Source organism: Heterodontus francisci, chromosome 7 (genome assembly GCF_036365525.1).
Source record: "Heterodontus francisci isolate sHetFra1 chromosome 7, sHetFra1.hap1, whole genome shotgun sequence".
Taxonomy (NCBI): Eukaryota; Metazoa; Chordata; class Chondrichthyes; order Heterodontiformes; family Heterodontidae; genus Heterodontus; species Heterodontus francisci.
In genome coordinates, this window is record NC_090377.1 from 71,361,626 (window position 1) to 71,378,879 (window position 17,254).

The following is a 17,254-nucleotide window of genomic DNA, read 5'->3' on the forward strand; positions in this document are numbered from 1 at the left end:
TGTTTGCCCTGGATCACACTGGCATCCAGGAGCTCCCACATGCTGCAGCCATGACACATCAGCTGTCCTGCCATCTTTAATGTTTTTTAATTAACTACTTAATTATTTTATTCAATTATTTATTTTATTTTCCTTTTTTATATATTAAGCTTACCATTAGTTCCTTTACTACTTTAAACGTTAGGATTAGAATGGACCTTAACCACTTACCAGATTCTCACCAAACAGGTAGCTTCTTCCCTGCTCTCTCTGTTGATTGTGACATCACTCTGATGTCACTTTTCGATTTTTCCCTGCACCACTCCTGCCGTGCTCCTCTCTCTCTCTCTCTCTCTCTCTCACTCTGTCTCCTGTCTCCGGTCTCCGACTCTGGGCTTTTGGCACACTTTTTAAACCTCCGTTCCCACTGTGCTCCTCTCTCTGTGTCCAGTGTATGCACAGATACACCGAGGTCCCTCTGCTTCTGCACCCCCTTTAGAATTGCATCCTTTATTTTATATTGACTCTCCTCAATGCATTAAATTTTATCTGCCACACTTCCGCCCTTTCCACCAACCTGTCTATGCCCTTTTGAAATTCTACACTATCCTCCTCGCATTCACAATGTTTGCAAGTTTCATATCATCCGCAAATTTTGAAATTGTGCTCTGTACACCAAGGTCTAGGTCATTAATATATATATCAGGAACAACAAGGGTTCTAACACTGACCCCTGAGGAACTCCACTACAAACCTTCCTCCAGTCTGAAAAACATCCATTAACCACCGCTGTGTTTCCTGCCACTCAGCCAATTTCGTAACCATGTTGCCACTGCCCCTTTTTATTCCATGAACTATAACTGCTCACAAGTCGGTTATATGGCACTTTATCAAATGCCTTTTGGAAGTCCATGTACACCACATTAATAGCATTACCCTGATCAGCCTTCTGTTACCTCATCAAAAAACTCCAAATTTGGGATCCTGACATCACATCAGCCAGTTGGGCAAATCAGAGCCTTCTGGTGCAGGCAGGAGATGCACCTGCGTGCACCCTATTCCTGGCAGAACACTCTGCAGTATGCACAGAAATGGCTGGCAGCATGGGGGACACAGAATGGTGCAAAGCCTCTGTACTGTTGTTACAAGCGGTGCTACGCTAGCCAATTTCTCACCCATAAAATTCTTAGAGGCCTTGACAGGGTAGATGCTTTCAGGCTGTTTCCCCTGCGGGAAAGCAAATTCCCACTAAGCTGTGCGAGTGAGCGGCCGCTCAGCAGCTTGGGAGGTACTGCGCAGGCTTTGTTCCAGGACAAATATTGTGTAAAAAAAAATTAAAGGGGCCACGCACTGTAAAAACTGGCTGCACGTAACAACTACATTTTTAAGGAAACACTGCTGTAGAGTCTAGAACTAGGGGTCATAGTCTCAGGTTAAAGGGTCAGTTATTTAGGACTAAGGTGAGAAGTTTTTTCATTCAGAGGGCTGTGAATCTTTCAAATTCTCTATCCCAGAGGGCTGTGGATTTCAGTCAAGATATTCAAGACTAAGATTGATAGATTTTTGTGCACTAAGAGATTCAAGAGAGATGGGGATAGGGCAGGAAAGCCGAAGTTCAACCATGATCTTATTGACTGGCAGAGCTGGCTTGAGTGGCCATATGGCCTACTCTCTCCTATTTCTTATGTTCTTCTGCTGCAGGGAGACCAGCTGAAGGAGGGATGCTCACTGGAATCCTTACTCTCCCAACAGATTATATAGACCCAGAACAATGTAACTGTACTTCTGAGAGGTTGTGCAAAAGGAGACTGTGCTTTATGTGGGAAGCAGTCACCAAGCCATTTTAGCAACCACTATAGCGAGCATTGAATTTCATTTTGCGATAAAGGGAACTGCATCCCAGAATCTCTTTGCCTCTGGCTCCTTCCAGGATGCCACAGGGAATAACAACAATGTCAACAGACCAAATCTTGTTGGAGTGGGACATCTCACCATGTGTGTCATTAGTTAGACTTTATCTGGCACCCTTTACCTTGAATATAATTTCATTGTAAATTGCTGAAAGTATGAAATGATAACAGCACAGTGAGTGCAGCAGGGCATCTGGGACCTTATTGAACAATGAGACCAACAATATATCTCCTTAAGGATTTAAGGATTGAGAAAGAAATAGAAATGATGGGAAAGGAGAGTGAATTAGAGTCAAATTAGGTACAGAAAGAAATAACAACAGGGACAGAAAAAGTGGTACATAAGAGAGAAAAAGACAAAGGAAGAATAAGAAAAAATTAAATTTGAATTTTTTAAATCTCTAAGAGGAATTTGTTACATGCAGGAATGAGACGCAACTATTTAAATTGTTATTTTACTGGACCAGAGAGATGTATTTGGCATTGCATTAACAATTAGTCTGTGTTTGCTGACAACGCAACCACTAGGTAGTGCAGTACTTGCACATGCACAAATGCAGGCTCTTCAACTGGAAAGTCAGTGTTTGTGATGTTCAGTCAGCTGCCAGGATTAAAGATGGCGCTGCTCAATTTATCACAGGAAATGCTTATGGCTAGATCGTTCTAGCAAACTAACCTTACATTAAGTTGGATGGAAGCCCAGTAATATGCTACTATGTAGTTATAGGATACTAACTGTAATCATCCGATCCATTTAATATTCCAGTAATCCTATTAAATACAAAAGGAATTTTATGATCGAATTTCCATTGGAAGATAGTGAATTGGCACTCCGATCGATGGAAGAGAAAATCGGGCAGAGTATAAAATGTGCTGCAAATTCGTTATTGTGATTCATTTACATGACTGACCAGGACTAATTTCAGCTGAATGCAGCTACTAGCTCCCGCCCCACTGGCCACTCTTTCCCCCCCCCCCCTCCCTCAGCAACTCGCTTTCTCCCCGTCCTCCCCACCGGCTGCTTCCCCCCGTCAGCCACTCGCTCCACATCTCGCTGCTCCCCGTACTTCCCTGGCCGATTGTTCCCCGCTTGCGCCACCCATTCACCGGCCGCTCGCTCCCCCCACCCTGCCCCCAACCACTAGCTCTGGGCCACGCCACTTCTCTCCTCTCGGCCACTCACTCCCACGTTTGATCAGTCTCCACGTGCCGCCCGAAGTAGTAAGGCGGGTTGCAAGGAGTGCCATAGGAGCGAGTGGCTGAGGGGAGGAAGCGTTGAGGCCTGGAGCGAGTTGCCGAGGGGGAGAGCAACTGATGGGGCGGGAGTAAGTGACGCGTATCGAGCTCCAGCCTCAAAATCTCCCATTCAGCCGCTTCCTCCAGCCGAGTGGAGGGGCTGGAGACCCGATGACGCTTTAGCGCTCATGCACGAAGATGGAACAGGCGCGGATACGCGATACGTTGGCACTGCACGATGATGTCATCACACGCACACGCCACTTAGTCCTGGCAAATTGTAGCTGTGCCTGTGCGCAGCTTGGCGCACTCTGATGACGTCAGCTGGCCGCTGCGTTGTCAGGAATCACTTTGTTATAACATATATTACAGAGGTTCGCCTTGGCAATTGCTTACTATATAATGGAAGTTGAATGTAATTGTGCAATGCTGCAATGGTAAGGTGATACTGAAAGTCAAGTTTATTTTTGTTCTTGTAATGTGTTAGATTTTATTAATTGATGCTTAGTATCACCTTTCTTGTGTCTTTAATTGTAATCACTGATACCAAGTGTGATTTACATAGTTAAATATAGCAGTTACCAGTGGTACACTAAATTGTCCCTTCAGATTTTTATATTTTTGAGGGTGAGCTCAAGTTAAATGGTACTTCAGCTCATGTTACATTGCTTTTCAGCTGATGACCAAACTTTGGCTGGGTTTTTCTTTTAACTCGATTCCAGGTCAAAATATGAATCCACAGATATAAACAGTAAATTTTGGTCCTTTTCCCTGAAAACCTTAAAGTGTTTGATAAGGTTCCTCACAAGAGACATAATTAACATGATAGCTTGCAGGATTAAATTACTGTTTGGATCATTGATGGAAACCTGAAAATGTTAATTGATGGTAATTATTATAATTGTGCAATTTTTAGTAGTGTTGCCCTACTGTTTATATCTATTATATATGCATGGCAGGTAGAATATCTTCGGTTCAGAGCACCAATTTGTGTGTGCCTAGGTGTCTTGAGGAGAGCGATCTTGGAAAAGTGAATGGTAAGTTGCATTTAATACTGAGAAATATAAAGCAATGCATACCAGTGTTAAATTATGGAATAAGTTCTAAATTGTTAAATAGTATGTCGCTGTAAAACTGATCTTGGGTAGACATAAGATTAGAAAAACAACTTATTTATATAGCGCCTTTAATGTCATAAGATGTCCTAAGGTGCTTCACAGGAGCATTATAAAACACCAAACCAAATAAGGAGATATTGGGCTGAATTTTATTCACTCACTGCGCGGTGGTGCCCTTTAAACATAGCGGGGTTCCCGCATTTAGTGGCCGCTGCAGAGTCCCCGCGATATTTTGTGCGGGGGCACATTAGCATCTCCACAGATGCTGCCTGACCTGCTGAGTTACCCCAGCACTTTCTGTTTTGCTGCCACATACTTACCCTGCTGTGTCCCAGTGTCCTATGAAGTGACGATCCTCTTCTTCCACTCAACTGTAACATTGCTTCTTGTAGGTGTGCCGCACCTGGGTGAATAATCTTAATTTTGCACATTCCAGGACGTAAAACTTAAATATACCATAAAAGGCAAATGCACAACAGAAATAAAGCCATTATTGATGAATAATTACCTACTGTGAGCATCTAATCATCTGGCTGTGAAAAGCCACAGACTAATGCATTTGGAATTTGTATTCATTTCTCTGTGAAAATACATGTAACTGCAATTATATGATCTTTGTTAAAAAACAGGAAAATATGTTCATATTCTAGCTGCACTGCCAACTAGAAATATTACACCAATAAATATGATCAGCTGCTGCAGAAGCAAAGTGTTCGTGAACATGTGACAATGTGTAACAGTTGAAAAACCATGACAACAGCACAGATTTCCTCACTAGTTCTGCATTGGTTTTCAAACATGTGCAAGACAAACCTTGCAGCCAGAAGTTAGAGCTGTTTCACGGTGGAGTCACCTTTGCATTTAAAGGACCACACCAAAAGCCGAGGATGGCAGAGGGGTACTTGAGGGTGGCTCCACAGTTCAGCGATGCCTCCCTGCTCAGTCTTCTTCAAGCTGTGCGGGCAAGGCAGGAGGTCCTTTCCACCAGCGATGATACGAAGAGGCCCTCCCACCTGAGCAAAGCAGTCTGGCTGGAGATGGCAGAGGAGGTGAATAGCCGTGGGGCCATCCGCGTCAAAGGGTCCAATGCTGGAAGGGGATGAATGAGCACTCCTTCAGCCAGCTGGGGCCCGCTAGGCCTCGTGTGCACAGGTTATGAGTGCCAAAGTCATCCACAGCCAAAGAGCAAGCAGATCAGCAGAATTCCTCCAGTCAGGTTGCTTGCGCAGAGGTTGCAACAAGAAGGGCCAACCTCTCTGTTTACAGAGAACACACTGACACAATGGGAATGCACGGGTATCACAGCAATGAAAATATGTCTTTCACTAAATGTTCCTCACTAACATGTGTGTCCTTTTCTCTGTGTGAATGATGTGTGCCAGCATGTAACGCCAATGTCATATCCCTTTGCAGCATTGCCCCTTCAGGAGAGCCAACGTGTGCAATAACATCATTGCCACGCCACCATTACTCATGGGCGTCTCCATGGATATAGTGACATGGACATTGGCTCAGTCAGCTGCTGCCTCTAATGGTTTACAGAGGAATGCTGCAGATGTGGACTGGTGCACAGTAGGTGAACGAGGGTGATGTGTGGCTTGCAGAGCTCATGTCGGTTCCTATGGAGCAGACAGCCTTTGTCTGATAAGCCACTGCTGTACATCCCTAGCTCACTGCTACCCCTGCTTGCAGAGCCTGGGTGCCATCTGCCCTCCCATGCGTCTTTCGTGTTGTAGGTCTTCAGCATCCTCATAGTCCGAGGAGAAATCTTATTAACGTCTCTCCTCATCATGCCAGGCCTGGCCCTTATTAGGTGCGTAGTTGTGCAGAGCATCAAAGAAAGGAGCTGGCCTTTTCGGCCCGTAGTACAGGGCATCATCCTATCCATCCAGGCAATGGAAGCGCTCTTTCAGCATGCCGATCGCCTGCTCAATGGTGGCTGTTGTAGCTCAGTGGCTAGCGCTGTATCTCTCTTCTGCAGCTGTGGTGGGGTCTCTCACTGTCGGGAGCCATATCTGCAAAGGATAGCCCTTATCTCCAAGAATCCACCCCTCCATCTGAGCCAGTTCACTGACCAGCGGTGGCAGCTGGGACTGACGCCCATCCCAGGTGTCATGGCAGCTGTCTGAGAAGCAGTCACAGATTTGCATGAAGTATCTGCGGTGATCACATACCAGCTTCACCTAGATTGAGAGGATTCCTTTAAGGGTGACGTCTGCAGGTGGTAGCCTGGCAGGAGGCCTGATGGCCACATGAGTATAGTCTATGAACATTGCAACCTATGGTTCTCCAGCAATGGTGCCGGAATAGATGGCCCACAGAGCCTGGCTGTGAGAGTCCGTCCTGAAGCGGACATACTCACTGGCCCTCTGGTGCAGGGCATTGGTGACCTTCCTGATTCAGCGGTGCACTGCTGACTGTGTGACCCCACAAAGGTCTCCGGTGGGCCCCTGAAAAGCTGCATAGGCCTCAAGCTTGAAAACCGCTGCCATCATGAGGACCAAAGGCATAGGATGTCCACTGAAGCCCGTGGGCTGTAGGTCATCCTTGAGCAGGGCACAGCGACGTGTCACCACCCTCTCTACACCCACAATCGCTTCTGACATCCGATGGCATGTCATGTGGGGCCTGTAGATGCACGGCAATCATAATGGCGAGCTCACCTTGGGGGCTGCTGTTCACGACCGGGGGCCTCTACGTGGATCGCACCTGCCGGTTGAATTTGCCTCTGGCGCATATGGATCCTCTGGAGCAGAGGATCACACAATGTAGGATAAGCCATACCTATTTCCATGTGATAAATAAAGTTGAACCCTTCATGTATTCGAAGGTTCCTATCAGGCAGGGATTGGTGTTGAAGGGGACATCAGCTGCTTGCATGGATCAACTGTGTGGCGTGCCATGGCATTGCCCATCTTGGCCAACACTCATAGTGGGACAGCATGACCACATCAAGATCCTACCAGCTGAATGGATTGCCCCCCCCATCCATATAACCTTCATGCTCCTACCCTTTCTGGCACCCTCCCCACACACACGGTGACTAGAGTGCTATTGCTTCTTCACAAACACAAACAAATGCAGAGCATATACTGTTTATGGAGGGAGGGTACACAGTACCTCCCTTCATGCCTGCAGAGTGAGACCCCTGTAATCACCCCCTCCCTCCTCCTTTCCAGTATGCAGAGTGTGACCCCTGTAATCTTCCCCCCCAAACCCCCCACCCTCCCTCCTCCCTTTAGGAATGCAGAGTGGGACCCCTGAAAAGGAACTTAACTTTTGTCGCGAACGGGATGGCATGTGACGCCGCCTGTTCAAAGTAAAATCAGGAAGTGTCCATGGAGAGGCGGCAGGCTGCATAATCTGCAGAGGTAAGTACCATTTAACATATTCTAATTGGGGTGCCGCCGCCGTGCAGCGGGGGGGCCGCACTGAGGTCCCCCCACCCCCCCCCGCCGCTGGTAATTTGCGGCAGGCCCTTATAGACGTTGTGGATCAAGGCGGGCATCTCCCCGCAGAATTTTACCAGCCCACACGCCACGACTTGCGATGTCGAGGGGCTGGTAAAATTCAGCCCATTAAATCAGATAACCAAAAGTTTGATCAAAGGAGTAGGTTTTAAGGAGTGCCTTAAAGGAGGAAAGTGAGCTGGAGAGGTGTAGGGAGAGTATTCCAGAACTTGAGGCCTAAGTAATTGAAAGCGCGGCCATCAATGGTGAAGTGATTAAAATCGGGGATGCACAAGAAGCCAGAATTAGAGGAGCACAGGTACCTCAGAGGCTGGAGATTATAGAGATAGGGAGGGGTAAGGCCATGGAAGGATTTGAAAACAAGGATGAGAATTTTAAAATGAAGACGTTGCTTGACCAAAAGTCAATGCACGTCAGTGAACACAAGGGTGATGGGGAATGGGACTTGGTGTAAGTTAAAACACAGGCAGTAGAGTTTTGGATGACCTGGAGTTTACAGAGGGTAGAATGTTGGAGCTCAGCCAGGAATGCATTGGAATAGTCAAGTCTAGCGGTAACAAGGACATGAATGAAGGTTTCAGCAGCAGATGACCTGAGACAAGGGCAAAGGCAGGTGATGTTACAGAGGTGGAAATAGGCGGTCTTAGTGACGGCATGAATATGAGGTTGGAAGCTCATCTCAGGGTCAAATGTGACACCAAGGTTGCGAAGAAACTGGCTTAATTTCAGACTTTTGCCAGGGAGAGGGAACGGGGTTTGGAGTCGGGGCCAAAAATAGTGGTTTCAGTCTCCCAATATTTAATTGAGGAAATTTCTGCTCATCTAGTACTGGATGTCGGATAAAGAGTCTGATAATTTAGCAACAGTGGAGAAGTCGAGAGAGGTGGTGGTTTGGTAGAACGGAGTTTCATCAGCGTACCTGTGAAAACTAACACTTTTGGATGATGTCGCTGAAGGGTCACATGTAGAGGAGAAAAAGGAAGGGGCCAAAGTAAACCCTGGGGGTCACTAGAGGTAATGGTGCAGGAGCAAGAAGGGAAGCCATAACAAGTGATTCTCTGGCTACAATTAGATAGTGGTACCAGGTGAGAGCAGTCCCACCCAGCTGGATGACAATGGAGAGGCATTGAAGGGGGATGGAGTGGTCAACTGTGTCAAAGGCTGCTGACAGGTTGCAAAAAATGAGGAGGGAAAGTTTATCTTTGTCACAGTCACATCAGATGTTGTTTGTGACTTTGATAAGAACTGTTTCGGTACTGTGGCAGGGGCGGAAACCTGAACACAAATACAAATACAAGTTGAATATCATTTAATGAGTAACATTTGGAATTGTTAATTAATGCTACTGAGTACAACTTAATTCACTGATTTTGGAATGTGTCCAAATATTCAAAAATAGATAAATTCCAGATCTAGTACAGACGAGGAGGAGATGGAAGTATAGTCTCCACCACATACGCCGTTCACTCTACTTACAGGCAGCTATCTATAATGGACAAAGAAAAGGAAGACTTTTACAACCTCAGGATTGCTCCAATTGCTTTACAGTCAATGAAGTACTTGAAGTGTGATCGCTGTTGTAAAGTAGAAAATGCTGCAATCTGTGCGCAGCAAGCTTCTACAAGCAGCAATATGATAATGACCAGATAATCTGTTTTAGTGATGTTATTCGAGGATGAATATTAGCTAGGACACCATAACTAATAAACAGGCTCACCATTTGACAGTACCAAAAGAGCCAATTACAAAGGTGTCGCTTAAAACGTATTAAATGCTCCAGCTATTTTGGGCAGTTCAGTAATTTCTTTGCAGGTCATTAATTTGCTTACCAACTTACACACTGTTTACAAACATTGAGATCCATAGACAATATTCTGTCTACTACTTTAATTACTTGTTCAAAAAAATTCAATCAGGTATGTCAGGCATGACCTACCCTGTAGAAATCCATACTGGCTCTCTCTGATCAGCTGAAAATTGTCAAGGTGTTCCATCACCCTATCCTTAATTATAGACTCCAGCAATTTCCTGGCGACAGATGTTAGACTAATTGGTTGATAATTCCCTGTTTTCCATTTATCACCTTTCTTAAATAGCGGAGTGACATGCACAATTTTCCAAAAAGGAAGGGTTCCTGAGTCGAGATAACTTTGGAATATTATGGTTAGGGCATATGCAAAGTTCTCACCTACTTCCTTAAAAACCCTGGGATGGAAACCATCTTGTCCTGGGGATTTGTTACTCCTTAGTGCCACTATTTTCTTCATTACTGTTATTTTGCTTATGTTAATTTTGGTGAATCCCTGTCCCTGATTCCACATTAGTTTCCTTGGGATGTCTGGCATGCTGATCACTTCTACTGTAAATGCTGATGCAAAATAATTATTCAGCATGTCCAGCATTTCCTCATTTTCATTGGCAATATCACCTCCCTTTTCCTAATATAGTGGAAAGGTTTTTTTGTGTTTATTTTAATATCCCCTGCAAGTTTCTTTTTATACTCTCATTTTGTAGCTCTTGCCATCTGTTTTGTCATCTTTTACTGTTCTTTGTATCTTTCTCAGTCACCAGATTCTGTGCTATTTATTGTATTTTTGTATGCTTTAGAAACATAGAAAAATAGGAGCAGGAGTAGGCCATTCGGCCCTTCGAGCCTACACCGCCATTCAATACGATCATGGCTGATCATCCAAACTCAGTACCCTGTTCCCACTTTCTCCTCGTATCCCTTGATCCCTTTAGCCCTAAGAACTATATCTAATGCTTTCTTGAATATATTTAATGATTTGGCCTCAACTGCTTTCTGTGGTAGAGAATTCCACAGGTTCACCACTCTCTGGGTGAAGAAATCCCTCCTCATCTCAGTCCTAAATGGCTTACCCCTTATCCTTAGACTGTGACCCATGGTCCTGGACTCCCCCGCCATTGGGAACATCCTTCCTGCATCTAGTCTGTCCAGTCCTGTTAGAATTTTGTAGGTTTCTATGAGATCCCCTCTCATTCTTCTAAACTCTAGCGAATACAAGCCTAATCGACCCAATCTCTCTTCATATGTCAGTCCTGCCATCCCAGGAATCAGTCTGGTGAACCTTTGCTGCACTGCCTCCATAGTAAGAACATCCTTCCTCAGATAAGGAGACTAAAACTGCACACAATACTCCAGATGTGGTCTCACCAAGGTCTTGTATAATTGCAGCAAGACATCCTTGCTCCTGTACTCGAATCTTCTCACTATGAAGGCCAACATACCATTTGCCTTAACTGCCTGTTGCACCTGCATGCTTACTTTCAGCATCTGGTGCACAAGGACACCCAGGCCTTGCTGCACCTCCCCCTTTCCCAATCTATCGCCGTTCAGATAATCTGCCTTTCTGTTTTTGCCACCAAAGTGGATAACCTCACATTTATCCACGTTATACTGCATCTGCCATGTATTTGCCCACTCACTCAATCCGTCCAAATCACACTGGAGTTTCTCTGCATCCTCCTCACAGCTCACACTCCCACCCAGCTTTGTATCATCTGCAAACTTGGATATATTACATTTAATTCCCCATCTATATCAATAATATATATTGTGAGTAGCTGGGGTCCTAGCATTGATCCCTGCGGTACCCCACTAGTCACTGCCTGCCACTCGGAAAAAGACCCATTTATTCCTACTCTTTGTTTCCTATCTGCCAACCAGTTCTCTATCCATGTCAGTACCTTACACCCAATTTCATGTGCTTTAATTTTGCACCCTTATCTTATGTGGGACCTTATCGAAAGCCTTCTGAAAGTCCAAATACACCACATCCACTGGTTCTCCCTTATCTATTCTACTAATTACATCCTCAAAAAATTCCAGTAGATTTGTCAAGCATGATTTCCCTTTCGTAAGTCCATGTTGACTTTGTCCGATCCTGTCATTGTTTTCCAAGTGCTCTGCTATTACATCTTTTATAATGGACTTTAGCATTTTCCCCACTACTGATGTCAGGCTAACCGGTCTATAATTCCCTGTTTTCTCTCGACCTCCATTTTTAAATAGTGGGGTTACATTAGCTACCCTCCAATCCATTGGAACTGTTCCAGCGTCTATAGAATTTTGAAAAATGACCAGCAATGCATCTACTATTTCTAGGGCCACTTCCTTAAGTACTCTAGGATGTAGATTATCAGGCCCGGGGGATTTATCGGCCTTAAATCCCATCAATTGTCCTAACACAATTCCCTACTAATACTGATTTCATACAGTTTTCCTCCTTCTCACTAGACCCTATGTTCCCCAACATTTCTGGGAGGTGATTTGTGTCCTCCTTTGTGAAGACAGAACCAAAGTATGTATTTAATTGGTCTGCCATTCCTTTGTTCCCCATTATAAATTCCCCCATTTCTGTCTGTAAGGGACCCACATTTGTCTTCATTAATCTTTTTCTCTTCTCATATCTACAGAAGCTTTTACAGTCAGTTTTTATGTTCTCTGTTTTTCTTTGTTTTTAGTTTTATGTTTCTTTTACCGCTTCAGTTGTTCATGGCTGTCTTTTTGGCAAGTAGAGCTCTTGCCCCTTAGGGGTATAAACTGGTTTGCTATCATATTAAATTATTTTATAAACATCTCCCACTGATCATCTATCTTTTTACCCATTAGCAGATTTGCCCTGTTTACTATGGGCAGTCTCTGTCCCATTCCATTGAAGTCAGCCTTACCTAAATCTAGAAACGTAATAGTTTTTCTTGTTTCTCCCTTTCAAACATAACATTAAAATCGATCATATAATGATCACTGTTAAATAAATGTTCATGTACTGTTAGGCTGCTAACAAAATCTGGCTCATTACTTGTAACTAAATCAAATATGGCCTTCCCCCTTGTTGGTTCTAGGATGTATTGTTACAGCAAACTATTCCAAACACACTCAAGAAATTCACTACCTTTTTGACATGTACTAATCTGCTTATCCCAATCTATATGGAAGTTAAAATCTCTCATTAAAACCATTCTGCTATTGCTACATGCTTGTCTAATCTCTGCATTTATACAATCTACCACTTCACAGCTGCTACCAGGACACCTATAGACCACTCCCACTACAATCTTAAATCCTTTTCTATTCCTTAATTCCACCCATAAAATGCCTCACAACACTCCCCTGTCTGCACAATATTCACTTTTAATGCACTGGGGATTTCTGTGGCAAACTTTCATGTTAAATTGGAGATGTATGGTTGCAGAAACAAAGATATTGCGGATTAAAATGTCTAAAAAAAAAATTCACTAGAATCTCACGCATTAGGGAAGCTGGACTGTACTTATAGATGGGAACACATATCCTGAAGTTACTTGAACTGACAATACTAAGATGCATGAAGATGAATGAAAATACGTTTGTGTTTTAAGCTTATTTGGTTTCATTATGTTCTGCTGCTGGTCTCAAACATGAGGCATTAATGATCAGTTCTTATATAATGAATCAGAGATTGATTTTGCCATCCAACATTTATAGCAGGTAAATCACATTAGTAACAACGCTTTTGCGATAAGACTCTACATAGCTTTTCTTTGAAATTTTTAATGACATAATTGACGTTTTGGGAATTTTAGCACAGATTTATGACAACCCCAATGACTCTGGTGGAATACATTTTCCAAATGTGGTGGACCTTCAACAAGTTACAGTACTTCCGAAATCAGAATGGCAACGAATCCAGGATGATCTGAATGGTATAAACAGAGAGGCAGAATTTTTACGTGCCCAAAAGGAAGAAAGAGAAGCCTTACACTTAAAATCTAAAGAAGTGACTAAACACTGGGGAAACACCATTGCAGTAAGTACACTTTAAATATCCTCCTTTTTTAGTTGTTTCTATGTTACAGAACAGTATACCATTTTATTGTTTGCTTGTATTCATATATTAGTTAAACTAGAAAACAAAAGTGAGTACTTATATTCCCAGAATGTCACTGTGCTTGCAGTTCTGTAACAGTGCATTTCTACTGAGTTCCAAAGTAAAGTTGGATTGTTTATCCAAGCCATTATGTCTGACAAACAGATGTAAAGAGAGTGTGACCAATCAGAAAAGGTGGGGCTCTTGGAGATGGTTGGTAGGTGGGAGGGCACAGGATCTATGCAAAAGTAGGCTATATAACATCACTGAATTGTGCATGCAATTTCCAAGCATTTATGCAATCGGCCAGATTGGGTTGGAAAGGAGTGGAACCCAATCCATTTTAACTGCACCCCCCCCCCCCACCTCCAACAAGGTTTGAAGTCAATCCCATGATATGACACCTTGTTAGAGAAGAGATTATTAGAAACTTTCACATTTAACCCCATTTTGATGGTTACTAGTTTGGTGGATGTAGATAGCCCGGTTGACACTGTATACTTGCATTTCTAAAACTTGTTGATAGTGTAATGCATGATAAGCTACTTAATAAGATGTTGGGATTGTTGCACTTCACCAACTTTATCAATGGCCAGGTAATGGCTGCACAGGCAGAAAAGGGATGGGTGACCACCAGGTGGAGTAGGAGGCGCAGGCAGGTAGTGCAGGAGTCCCCTGTGGTCATCCCCCTCTCAAACAGATATACCCGTTTGGATACTGTTGGGGGGATGGCCTCCCAGGGGAAAGCAGCAACAGCCAAGTTCGTGGCACCACGGATGGCTCTGCTGCACAGCAGGGGAGAAAAAGACTGGGCGAGCCATATTGATAAGAGATTCAATTGTAAGGGGAACAGACAGGTGTTTCTGTGGCCGCGAACGAGACTCCAGGATGGTATGTTGCCTCCCTGGTGCTAGGGTCAAGGATGTCTCAGAGTGGCTGCAGGACATTCTGAAGGGGGAGGGCGAACAGCCAGCGGCCGTGGTACATGTCAGTACCAATGACATAGGTAGAAAAAGGGATGAGGTCCTGCAAAATGAATTTAAGGAGTTAGGAGCTAAATTAAAAAGCAGGACCTCAAAGGTAGTAATCTCAAGATTGCTTCCTGTGCCACGTGTTAGTGAGTATAGGAACAGGAGAATAGACCAGATGAATACGTGGCTGGAGAAATGGTGCAGGAGGGAGGGATTTAGATTTCTGGGACATCGGGAAGTGTTCTGGGGAAGGTGTGACCTGTACAAGCGGGACGGGTTACACCCAGACAGGACTGGAGCCGATGCCCTCGCGGTGGCATTTGCTAGTGCTGTTGGGGAGGATTTAAACTAGAATGGCAGGGGGATGGGAACCTGAGGGGAGACTGAGGAGGAGGAAACATGGATAGAAACGAAAGACAGGAAACAAAAAGGCAAAAGTGGAAGGCATAGAAATCAAGGGCAAGAAACAAATAGGGCCATAGTGTGAAATAATCCTAAGATGACTAAGAATGTTAAAAGGACAAGCCTAAAGGCACTGTGTCTCAATGCACGGAGTATTCACAATAAGGTAGGCGAATTAACTGCGCAAATAGATGTAAATGGATACGATATAGTTGCGATTACGGAGACATGGCTGCATGGTGACCAAGGATGGGAACAGAACATCCAAGGGTATTCAATATTTAGGAAGGACAGGCCAAAAAGGGAAAGGAGGTGGAGTAGCGTTGTTAGTAAAAGAGGAAATCAATACAATAGTGAGGAAGGATATTAGCTCAGAGAATCCTGATGTGGAATCTGTATGGGTGGAGCTAACAAACACCAAGGGGCAGAAAACGTTGATGGGGGTTGTATATAGACCCCTAAACAGCAGTGATGATGTAGAGGATGGCATTAAACAGGAAATTAGAGACGCATGCAATATGGGTGCAACTGTAATTATGGGTGATTTTAATCTACATATAGATTGGGCAAACCAAATTAGCAATAATACCGTAGAGGAGGAATTCCTGGAGTGCGTATGTGATCGTTTTTTGGACCAATACGTTGAGGAACTAACTAGAGAACAGAACATCCTAGACTGGGTATTGTGTAATGAGAAAGGATTAGTTAATAATCTTGTTGTGCGGGGTCCCTTGGGGAAGAGCGACCATAACATGATAGAATTCTTCATTAAGATGGAGAGTGAGAGAGTTGATTCCGAGACTCTGATCCTGAATCTAAATAAAGGAAACTATGAAGGTATGAGGCACAAGTTGGCTATGATAGATTGGGGAACGTTACTTAAAGGGTTGAGAGTGGATAGGCAATGGCTAGCATTTAAAGAGCACATGGATCAATTACAACAATTGTTCATTCCTGTCTGGCACAAAAATAAAACAGGAAGGGTGGCTCAACCGTGGCTTATAAAAGAAATTAGGGATAGTATTAGATTCAAGGAGGAGAAATATAAAATGGCCAGAACAAGCAGCAAACCTGAGGATTGGGAGCAGTTTAGAATTCAGCAAAGGAGGACAAAGGGATTGATTAAGAAGGGGAAAATAGAGTATGAGAGTAAGTTTGCAGAAAACATAAAAACTGACTGTAAAAGTATCTATAGATATGTGAAGTGAAAAAGATTAGTGAAGACAAATGCGGGTCCCTTACAGACAGAAATGGGGGAATTTATAATGGGGAACAAAGAAATGGCAGACCAATTAAGTACATACTTTGGTTCTGTCTTCACAAAGGAGGACACAAATCACCTCCCAGAAATGTCGGGGAGCACAGGGTCTTGTGAGGAGGAACTGTATGAAATCAGTATTAATAGGGAAATTGATGGTTTTGAAGGCTGATAAATCCCCGGGCCTGATCATCTACATCCTAGAGTACTTAAGAAAATGGCCCTAGAAATAATAGATGCATTGCTAGTCATTTTTCAAAATTCTGTAGACTCTGGAACAGTTCCAACAGATTGGAGGGTGGCTAATGTAACCCCACTATTTAAAAAAGGAGGTCGAGAGAAAACAGGGAATTTTAGACCAGTTAGCTTGACATCAGTAGTGGGGAAAATGCTAGAGTCCATTATAAAAGATGTAATAGCGGAGCACTTGGAAAACAGTGACAGGATCGGACAAAATCAACATGGATTTCCGAAAGGGAAATCATGCTTGACAAATCTACTGGAATTTTTTGAGGATGTAATTAGTAGAATAGATAAGGGAGAACCAGTGGATGTGGTGTATTTGGACTTTCAGAAGGCTTTCGATAAAGTCCCACATAAGAGATTAACGTGCAAAATTAAAGCACATGGAATTGGGGGTAAGGTACTGATGTGGATAGAGAACTGGTTGGCAGATAGGAAACAAAGAGTAGGAATAAATGGGTCGAGTGGCAGGCAGTGACTAGTGGGGTACCGTAGGGATCAGTGCTAGGACCCCAGCTATTCACAATATATATTAATGATATAGATGAGGGAATTAAATGTAATATATCCAAGTTTGCAGATGACACAAAGCTGGGTAGGAGCGTGAGCTGTGAGGAGGATGCAGAGAAGCTCCAGTGTGGTTTGAGCAGGTTGAGCGAGTGGGCAAATACATGGCAGATGCAGTATAATGTGGATAAATGTGAGGTTATCCACTTTGGTGGCAAAAACAGAAAGGCAGATTATTATCTGAATGGTGATAGATTGGGAAAGGGGGAGGTGCAGCGATACCTGGTTGT

The 17,254-nt window shown here is 43.8% G+C and overlaps 1 protein-coding gene across 3 annotated transcripts in view; it reads left to right on the plus strand.

Moving 5' to 3' along the window:
• Positions 1-17,254, plus strand: part of cfap210 (cilia and flagella associated protein 210) — a 113,935-nt gene that overhangs the window by 20,336 nt on the left and 76,345 nt on the right. For 2 of the 3 annotated variants that reach the window (XM_068034561.1, XM_068034562.1), the window contains exons 2-3: positions 4,085-4,162; positions 13,300-13,523. In XM_068034561.1, coding sequence (XP_067890662.1) covers positions 4,085-4,162; positions 13,300-13,523 — 302 coding nt within the window. The remainder of the gene's footprint in view (positions 1-4,084; positions 4,163-13,299; positions 13,524-17,254) is intronic. The other variant, XM_068034563.1, reaches the window with a different exon arrangement.